We start from the raw sequence: 10,446 nt of genomic DNA on the forward strand, positions 1-10,446 counted from the left end.
AAAATGAAAACCAGATTGTTTTCCCCCAACACACAACAAAGTTGTCATGGATTCCAAAGGACAACCAGCAGTATGAAATTAAAACAAACTGAAAACACTCATCTCTGAATAACAGGGGGGAAATGGCTGGTTATGTATTGAGACATTTTGGTAACCTTAAAATTATATCATATTTTGAATGTCATAACTGCAAGTGGATGTTAAGGTAAAGGGGTCCCCAATAAATGTTCTTCCAGTACCTAAATAAAACCCCTGACAAATCCCCCGCCTCCCTAAATATTTAGATGGGGATATGTCTGCTTCTCCCCACAGAGCAGTCAAAGTACATGCAGGATCCTCAGGCATCTCCCTCGCCGTAACAATTAGAAGCACGCTCAGAATATGAAGACACATGAGACGTGTTTAGTGAAGGTCACAAGCAATTACTCAGCCTGGTAAAAGCTGGCATGTCGCACATGGCACCGCTGCACGCCCTCATTAGGCATGTTCTGCAGCTCAGAGTGGGTCTTGTGGCTATAAAAGAACTGAGCTTGCTGCCTTCCAAGTCTCCTTATAGCAGAACCTCACCAGCAGGAGCACAAAGAAACTACACACCACCACCTCTGGATCAGATAGGAGGGGACAAACCTTTCTTTTTTTTTGGGGGGGGGGGGGGGGGGGGGGGATCAGTGTGTTTCTTTACAGGTTGGGCTCTGTTGGCTTTCAACAGGATAAACATTGATTCCACCTCCTTCCTAATAATGGGCAACAAGGGATTATCACCTTTCAGGCTAAAAGTGAAACTTTACGTTTTAATGCATTGGTTTTAAGATTAAAAAAATATTACAGAGTGGCAGAATAGCTGCTGCAAATATTGTGTTTGCACCAGAGCAGAGAGCAGCCTGGGTAGTAATTGTTATCTTTTGCCCACACTTTTGTTTGTAGCCTTATGGGAATATAAAGAACAGGGGATTTTTCTCTGACACACTTTGTTTCAGTATAATAGCCCATGTTGGTCCTGGTGTGCTAACTACACACAGTCTGGGACCCGGTCTAATATTTCCCATACTGAGCAGTGAGTTCACTATTCACAAACACTGAATCAAAAACGGACAAAAAAAAGACTCTTCATTAAATCACTATGGTTCATCCAGACGCTAAATTGAAACCATGACAACAAATAAATACAACGATTTGCTTTTGTTGAAATGAGAGGGGTGCATTTCACACAGTTATGGTGTTTAAATGATGAAAGATGAGAAGGTAATATACAAAATGTTACGCAATATTATTCATAATGAATTATGATGCATCCCATCAAATATATCTTGCAGGGTTTTTTTTTCTAATGCCAAGAAGCAGGTCACAGGACATACCATTGACTTACATTAATTTCCTGGAACTTGTCTAATTCTAAATTAATTGTAAAAAATGCAATGATTTATAATGAGGACGAACAGTTCGTCCCCAAAAGGAAGGCCCCACTTTGTGTCTGTGTCCCCACAACATAAGACACACACACACACACACACACATACACACAAATACACGTATACCTTTACTGATTTCAGCTTTTAACAAAGTATAGTTTATGAAGACGTCACTGGAATAATCTCATATACACACACTAGCCTACTTGTCCCATTCAGACAATGACTTCTAGAAACTTTGAATTCTCCTTAAAGCTTTAAAGACAAAGCACACGGAGCGATAGAATCCTTTGATGACACTAAAACCAGCATCAATATTTACCGACGGGGGTCGCCGCACCTTGCGGGCGTCAGGTGTCGATCGGATGAGTTCACTTGTCTGATCTGAAAGCGATTTAGGAGGACATTTCACACGTCGATGGCCTCCTTTTTGTGAGCTTTAAAAAAAAATCTTACTGAACATTAACAATAAAAAATACCATTGACCCATTTTTCAATGAGAATGACCGATAAATACATCTGAGAACGATCTGGCCTAACACAGGCCTGATCGAGATTTACTGGACGTCAGTCTGCATGAAAAGCAGCTGACTAACTTCGACATTATTTAACATATTCAAGATTTTAATACAAGATTTGCATTATCATGGTTTGTCATATATAATTGCACAGAAAACATTATGAGTGAATATTTATATTATTGAACCAGAAAAAAAGCAAATCTATTTTAAATACTAGGCTACGTGAAACGTTTCAATATTATAGATAGGCCTATATTCAAACAGTAATGCTATGAAAAAGTGTGACCTTTTAGTGATATTCATTAGATAAAACAACGACCATTATACACATCAAGTGGCTATTACCGGTAACATTAAAATGTAATTTACACTTCAGCCTCGAAATGTTTTGCCTTTCCGTCCATATCGTGTTTCGTTTGAACACCTCTGAGGAAATGGCGGTGGATACGTGAGCACCTCGGGGATAAAGAGAAGAATCCTGTGCAGTAGCCTAAGTCAGTGTTAGATTGGTTAGATAATAATTATACGTCACCCAACTTTATATTCAAATGGACTATTAAGGACTGTGCATTCATGTTTGTGTCGGTGCTGTATTTATGTGGGCGCATGTTTGAAAACGTTGTTTTGGTTTCATCACAGAATAAAGAGACGGTTGCAAAGTCGTGCACCTGTGCAACAAAAAATAAATAAATAAATAACTGCACCAACGGGTGTAGCGTTAACCTGCAATATGTATGAATATTCTACATTAATTCACTCTTTAATAAATGCAGTCACATTCAAACGTCCATTTAAACATTAGAGAAATAATTTAGCAGAATAGCCTACCGTCAATACCAGACCATCGACCTCTCTGCTGTTTAACCTACAAAGCCTGGATTTACATGTAGAAAATCTAATCTGCTGCTACACATATTTTTTTGTGTTTGTTTTTAGCGTTTATATCTTTTAAACCAACTGCACTTCCGAAATAAAAACCTGCAATTTATCAGTCACAAGACAAGGACTTTAGACATCAAAGACTGCGCATTGTATCCTATTACATGTGTAAAGGTGAATAAAGAAAAAAAAATGCAGTTTCAATGTCACTGGGACGTTAGACTGTATTCAGTTTTGCATTTAATACTCGCTTTCCAAAGACTTTTACAGGCCTAAAAACAGAATAATATTTCGTTCAACCCCATTACAATAAGGTTATATCAGAACACGATACGATGCATTCATCAACACAGCAAACACAATGTTTGGAATACACGTGTTTTTAACAATTGTAAAGGTAGAATACAGGAAAAAATGGTCGCAAATGTACGAGTGAATAAAGCGCACTCGCTAATATAAGACATGCATTTGCACATATTTTCATCTTGAAATACATTTTACACACAAAGTAGAAAAATGTGTTTCCTATTTAAAAACATTCACAAAAGGGTTTACCTACCCCGAAAATAGTGCACATGAAAGAAGTAAGTCAGTGCTGATAAAGAAAAATTGCAATCCCTTCGTTGTCCAGATGAGGGGAGCCCTGACAGCCGAGCAATGCAGGGAAGACAGACGGGACAGACTGACTGAGAAAGAGACAGCAGTGACAGAGACAGAATCAGACCGAGATCTTAAATACCAATTATTAAAACAATAATTCGTCATCGGTGGCAGATGAGGCTTCCTCAGTGTCCCAGCACCCTGCATGCAAATACAGCATGCAAATATGAGATAGGCTACAAAACTTGATATCCGGACGTATCCACGATTTAAAAAAAGACAGAAACAAGGTGTCCATCACAAGCATCTAGGCGATCTTCTCCAGCACCTAGACCCTCTGACCCAACCTGATGCGTTCCATGTGTCCTGCTACCAGATCTGGACTGTGGAGTGGCCAGGGGGGACACAAGAGGAGAGAGGGCGGAGGATGGTGGTCGCTGGGGGAAAGGACACTGCACCTTGTTACCGTAGGGTCGACTGTTAACTTTTACAAGTAACATTTTGCGAGCTTATAAACGATACCTTCTAAACGTGCACAGGAAACTCCGAAAACATGCTGTGATAATGCGCGTCTCTGGCATCCAGTCGATATCCCATAGTCTGGGAGCGCTGCAATCTACAGAGGTATCGATTACATGAGCCCCTTCCCATGTTTGATGCTCCAACACTGGCTTATAAAAAAGACTGAGTGCAACTTTAAACTTTTTTTTTTTTTTTTTTTTTTTGCTGTGATGGTCAAATGACTGGAAACCTCCAGTAATACATACAAATAAGTCAATGCATGATCCAAAAAGCAGATAGAAATAGGATATACTTTATATTCCCAGGTGTACTGTCACCCTAAAAACACGTTGCCAATATCAAACACTGGTAACCAGGAAGGTGTCATCCGGCTGTGTTTATCTCTCATGATGTATGAATCCTTACCAGAAAGACTGCGTGTTGGCTGAAACGTTTCCCTTTCTGCCACTTCCCCTATGCAAAATATTCAAGGAGGCTGCACGGCTCCAACCGGATGGGGTTTGCATTGGCTGACAGCGTTCCCAGCGCGGGGCGACCAATGAAACCAAAGCAGAGGCTCGGCGTATAACAGCGAACATTTCACGTTGAGGACGCGTCAAATTAATTCCAGCAAACGCCGGACTCCCCGGGATAACTCCAATTTGCTTTTATCGGCTGAAGATCACTTCGGTGCCATTGTACCTTGCAGTCACTTGTTTCTCCAAAACGCTGCAGTCGGAGGAGATTTTGAAAGGGTCTATTTTTTCCCTCTACTGGGACTCATTGCTCCCGTTCCCCCTTCCTTCTCTGCTTTCGCTCGGACGCATTCAGCCATTGGAGGGGCACCTATATTTCCCGGCATCTCGAAACATATAGGCAAATGGGTAAGCCCCGCGTTAACATCTGCATGCTTCACTGGCAGGGAGTTTATGGAAGCGTATCCAGACTCACCACGCCTGCGTAAAGACAGAAATAAGCATTTGCTTTTGTTTTTGTTTTTTTGTTTTTTTTCTTCTTCCTCCCCTCCAACTTCTGATAATGTGCAATTGAAGAGTGTCTTTTGGCGACAGTTTGTCAAGTTCATTTCGCGGTGGATTTTTCTTGTTCTTCCCAGCACTGTTCAGCCGGCATTGCTTAAAGCTTTAAAAGTCTTAAATGGAACCACACCACCAATTATCCCATGAAAAAGTATGTCTTTGAAGAGCTCTCGAGTGTCAATTCCTCAAGCTCGCCATTTTAATGTTGACGGCGGGGGAAAACAATAGAGCCAAATCGTTTACACGCTTTCGTTAAGCTGCGAAGTAGAGGTTACCGACCAGAGATCAGTGTGTCGGCTGACATATGTTAAACAACCTCAGTTTATGGTGTTAATTACACGAGGTGGCCTGCGTCAAACTGAGACAAGGGTGAACGCTTTCACGTTGTCTCATAATTAAAAAAAAAAATCTAATTATTTTATATAATGATATTTTGTGGCTTCAGAATGGTATTTTCCCACTATCATGCTTTCTATTTGATAAATGCGTGTGCAGGCCTACTCACGTCACGCTTGTGTCTCCGTTCTCCCGCAGAGCAAAACTATGGAGAGGTGAACCAGCTGGGCGGCGTGTTCGTCAACGGGCGACCCCTGCCCAACGCCATACGGCTGAGGATCGTGGAGCTGGCCCAGCTCGGGATCAGACCCTGCGACATAAGCCGGCAACTCAGAGTCTCGCACGGCTGCGTGAGCAAGATCCTGGCGAGGTACAACGAGACCGGCTCCATCTTACCCGGTGCCATCGGCGGGAGCAAACCGAGGGTCACGACGCCCAACGTGGTGAAAAACATCAGGGAATACAAACAGGGCGACCCCGGGATCTTTGCCTGGGAGATCCGGGACAGGCTTTTGGCGGACGGGGTTTGTGACAAGTACAACGTCCCGTCGGTTAGCTCGATCAGCAGGATTTTACGCAACAAGATTGGAAATCTGTCCCAGCCGAACCAGTACGAGAGCAGTAAGCAAGCCTCCGCGCAGGCCGGCCTCTCCTACAACCACATATACCCTTATTCCTACCCGAACACTATGTCGCCCACGGGGACTAAAATGGGCAGCCCTCCTGGAGTACCGATGACGGCTGGACATATGAGCATATCCAGGGCCTGGCCTTCTGCACACACCGTCAGTAACATCCTCGGTATACGAGCCTTCATGGATCCTTCAGGTGAGGAAAAGAAGCACGTTCTGCTCTGTGAGAGATCTCGGGCCTCCTCGCCTCGGTGCCATAATAAACCTGGCAGCTCTCACTGTTAGAGCTTCGCAAACAGCTGGTTATTATTGTGTTATTCTGCGTGGTGTATTGCCACATCGATCCGTACAACCTGTTCTGGCAGCAGGCAGCAGCGTGTCCATCAGAAGGTGCACAGGCCTCCGTTTCACCATTCAGCAGTGAGGCCGTTCTCAATGGGCCTTTTCATGGGATGATGCATTTGCAAACACCTTGCTCACCTGCTAGATCCCGTCTAATCCCTCAAGTAGTCATTACTGGCAATTTGTCTTTGCCTTTCTGGCCCTTCAGTCGTCAAGTCGCCTGGCCTATGTGTGTGTTTTTTTGTGTGACAGAAAGGCCAACATTATTTAAACAAAATGTGTGTCAAATGATATATTTTAAATTATTCTTATTTCTAATTTAAAAAGTTCAACGCTGTAAGTCACCTTAAACGAGGATGTTGCGTTGCTTCTTTCATGTCAACATGTGATAAATGTAGGGCTTTATTAGGTGTAATACGCCTAAACTATTATTAATATAAATGACGAAATAAGAGAAGAGTATTCATAATAATGTGTAATGTTTAATAATATGTGTTTCTTTTAACATTAGTGCTCAGTTTAGTTTAGTTTTATTTGTGTATTTCATTCAAAATAAACCCAGGCCTAATTTTATACTGCACGCTTATTACAAACTATGGCGCACTTTGATAATTATGATAGTTTTTAATATTGAATTATACAATTGTTTGATTAACCTCAACTCACCTCAACTTGGAAACGATTTTAGATAGGAATGCTGTATGGTAAATTGAATATATATTTAATAGTGCAGACAGGCTTGTGCGTAAAATCATTTTAAATATGTCTACAATTTTCATCATTAATAATAAAGCTGAATGAGACTGTTTTTTTTTAAAAACAACTCTATCTTCGACACTGTTTTTAAATCAGCCATCGCTGGGACGGAGGGATATCCACAGAAAATGGAGGAGTGGAACAGGGCAGCTTTCCCCGCGGCTCACGCGGTCAACGGGATCGACAAATCATCCATCGACGCCGACATCAAATACGCGCAGGTAAAAGATCCGCATCTGAACGTGTGTCGCCTACAGCATGGGGCGCTTCTACACTAAACGTGCACGCGCTGTGATCGCGCCATTTTCTTTTCTTTCTAGAAAACAGTCCAAAATGTCTCGTGCCAAAATGGGCAGAGGCCTTCAGTAAATGAATGCTCTCGCTGCAGAAGCCTGTGGCTGAGCTGTGAAAAGTTTCCATGTCAAGGACCGCCAGACATATACGAGTCATATAAGGCCACAGCCTTCTGCTTGATAAGGTTTTACCCAGTGTATACATGCTCTAATTTGTCTTATTTACGGTGAATGAAATGACAGTGAATGTAATGTCTTCCCTCTCCCTCCAAACCACTCAGCTGGAGGCCACATGTCACTGTCACGTACAATTATGAGCGCTGTGCGTTTTGGGGTTTTGTTGTGCTTATTTTGTCCGCGTGTCTCGTGTTTGCCTGCAGCCCTCCTCGACACTGTCCAGTTATGTCTCGGCGTGTGCTTACTCCCCCACCAACCAGTACGGGGTGTACAGCGGGCCAGCGGGCGGCTACGTGGCCCCGGGCCACCACCACTGGCAGCCGCAGAGCCCGGCCCTGTCCCACCCAGGCGGCGGGATGACGAGCATGCACGCGGGGGAGATCCACTCGCCGATGACCTTCAAGCATCAGGCAAGAGAAGGTACGCCTATAGAGGGGCCAGATGGGAAAACTCATGAGGGATATGTAAACTCTGTGGGGTGCAGTTGCTTTATATTCGAATATAGTTTTACTTTGCAATATGGTTCTTATTATATCTTTTTTCTAACTATTATCACTTTACATTCTCTCACTCCCTCGTGCCTCGCGGACACACTTTCGCAATAAGCAACGACCGCAACGTGTAAACATTGACCAACTCCCAAATTAAGGCTAATTATTAAATATTGACTTTCCACATTTGGCCCTCCAGATGGTTTGACGATATATTTTACGCACATAAAAATGGAAGAGACGCCTTATTTGGAGATTTATTAAAATGTTGGATCAGATCTGACCTGCTTAAAAACCTGCAGGTGAAATAACTCATATTAAAGCCTATATCGCAGAGTAAATGATAACTTTATATACTCATATGTTGTTTGTGTTGTGCAGGAGACAGAAAACCGCTGAGCAAGCAGCAGCAGCAACACGAAGACTTGAACAGTGTGCATGGACTCAGTCTCCCTACCTCATCACCATAAACGGGATTTATACCACCTAAATTACCAGACCCATTTAACTGAACTCAATTCAACGACTCCAACAGTAAGTCCGAAAACTAACGTCTTGTTTCCCCGGGTGTCAAACACACAGGCCTATTCACATGCATTATGAAAAACAGTATAGCTTTATCGGTTGTCATGGCCGTATGAATGTAAGCTTGCATGGATGTATCGGTGTTTCCCCCTCTCATTTTGTTTTCTCCATTGAAATATTTCATGTTGCTAAAGTGTGTTCTCTGATGTCGACTGCGGGATTTTTTTTTTAATTTTTTTTTAAAGTCAACTTTTGTTCACTCCAGTCTGTCATTGAAGTTTTATTATTAAAAAACAACAACTAAGGGCTAATCTGTAATCCGCCATATATAATATTATGTTAATTTGTGGCCTTGATCTCGAGTCTACGGGGACTCAACGATGTGAACAAAGAGATAAATTGTCTAAATGTAAAATATTTGCCAAAGCTTTAATTATATATTTTTATAATGTCATTGTAAATATTAAAAAAAATAATAAAAATAAAGGCTTTCTTAAGTGCCATATGTTGTCGTACTGTAGTTTATGTGGTTTCAGCATAGATCCATGAAAGGTCACCGAGTCCGTTCTGTTCATCCGGCTGGTTAAGGCCCGTAGGTAGGAGTTATTTCAGTAGACATGAAAATACAGGGAATCGAAGTTACAATTAACAATTCAGCCTGTTTCTCTAACTGCAAAGGTGACCTTTTTTGTTATTTTGTATGTCTTCAAGCTTTATATCACCATTAATTTCAACGCAGCTCTAACTGAAAGTGACAGAAACGAAAATGTCGTAGAACATTTTTGATGAATCACATAAGCGAATAGTCATAGTACCATGTTCTCCTTGTGAAATTGGCTCATTACACTTATAGGCTATTGGGGAAAGTAATTCCGTGACTCGGGTGGAACCTCCCTACACTCACACAGACTGGGCGCCTCGGCTGATGCTATCTTACTCGTAAATGATACCTGCCATGATGGAAATCAGAGACCTGATCATGCACGTTGATGAACGGGGCGAGAGAGAGAGAGAGAGAGAGAGAGAGAGAGAGAGAGAGAGAGAGAGAGAGAGAGAGAGAGAGAGAGAGAGAGAGAGTGCAGCTGACAGTCCAAATCCACCCACATTCAGGCTCGGATCTGTGTTTTTCCCTCCGTATACAAATGAGGAGCATTTGACCATGCAGGCCTGTGGGCTCTGCTCGCTCTCTAATCTGTTCTTTCCTGTGGCCTGTTTGCTTGAACGAAAACCTCCACACAGCTTTCCTTAATGCGCCGAACTCCACTCATCGTGACCGTGTTTTCCGATCTCACCTTTATGTTTGCCACGTTTATATTAACGATGTACAATAATACTAATAACAATATTATACACGATTAACAGTTTTTGGCGATGCTGTGATGCATATTATAATTGTATTTCTTCGTTATTTTTTAAAACGATTAGATCACTTCCATACTCTGAAGTTCCATCCTCAGTTATGTGGCCTTCATTAACAAATTAATCCCATGGCTAAAATTTAAGACATTTTTAAAAATGTGCTTGTAGACATGACCGAACGTTTAATTTGAACTGTGTTAACTACTCACAACAAATCGATGCATTTACAGATTTTCTTACAAATAGTGTAAAAACCCAAAATATAAAAATTAGTCTAGCGTCATTAATTCAAAATACACAGTTCATTTTTAAATATTTATTTTCTACATTTATTGTGAACCGAAATTACGTCGGAGGAAAAGGGGGAAATTAATAAAAGAAATCCATTTTTATATTTGAATATTTTACAATATAGTTGGTCTGTTTGACAGCTTTTGTGATTAAACTGGACTGTGCACGTGCTGGTCCACATCACCATGTTTGATGCATGACGGTGAGGACAGGGTGAACATGTTCAACAGGACTGGTTTGGTGAGGAACCAATATAGTTTAGCTGATTGAGCGTTCCTGTGGTTTTTAACAGGACCT

The 10,446-nt window shown here is 41.8% G+C and overlaps 1 protein-coding gene and 1 long non-coding RNA gene across 5 annotated transcripts in view; one reads left to right on the top strand and one right to left on the bottom strand.

The window, feature by feature from the left end:
• LOC311016413 overlaps positions 1-4,417 on the bottom strand; it is an 8,774-nt gene extending 4,357 nt beyond the window's left edge. Inside the window, exons 1-2 of the long non-coding RNA XR_014597480.1 lie at positions 4,337-4,417; positions 1-3,495 (exon numbers count right to left, since the gene is read on the bottom strand). The exon at positions 1-3,495 is cut by the window's left edge and continues 1,300 nt beyond it. This is a non-coding gene — a long non-coding RNA (uncharacterized lncRNA). The remainder of the gene's footprint in view (positions 3,496-4,336) is intronic.
• A 199-nt stretch (positions 4,418-4,616) lies between these two features.
• pax1a (paired box 1a) lies at positions 4,617-9,004 on the top strand. Of its 4 annotated transcripts, none has more exons than XM_084014065.1 (5): positions 4,617-4,794; positions 5,482-6,111; positions 7,110-7,234; positions 7,744-7,903; positions 8,356-9,004. In XM_084014065.1, exons 1-5 carry the CDS (start codon positions 4,791-4,793, stop codon positions 8,442-8,444), a joined length of 1,008 nt encoding a protein of 335 aa, XP_083870191.1. In that variant the 5' UTR covers positions 4,617-4,790; the 3' UTR covers positions 8,445-9,004. The 4 variants fall into 4 exon arrangements, with proteins under 4 accessions (XP_083870191.1, XP_083870192.1, XP_083870193.1 ...); XM_084014066.1 differs by having other exon boundaries at positions 4,621-4,794; positions 7,687-7,903; positions 8,363-9,004; XM_084014067.1 differs by having other exon boundaries at positions 4,621-4,794; positions 7,687-7,893.
• The last annotated feature ends 1,442 nt before the right edge of the window (positions 9,005-10,446 follow it).

The sequence above is a fragment of the Eutrigla gurnardus genome (assembly GCF_963514095.1).
Source record: "Eutrigla gurnardus genome assembly, chromosome: 7".
In the NCBI taxonomy this organism is placed as follows: Eukaryota; Metazoa; Chordata; class Actinopteri; order Perciformes; family Triglidae; genus Eutrigla; species Eutrigla gurnardus.

Coding starts and splice junctions, on each gene's coding strand:
- pax1a (XM_084014064.1), top strand. Junction 7,235..7,686: donor CCGACATCAAATACGCGCAG/GTAAAAGATCCG, acceptor GTTTGCCTGCAG/CCCTCCTCGACACTGTCCAG. Junction 7,904..8,355: donor CAAGCATCAGGCAAGAGAAG/GTACGCCTATAG, acceptor TGTGTTGTGCAG/GAGACAGAAAACCGCTGAGC.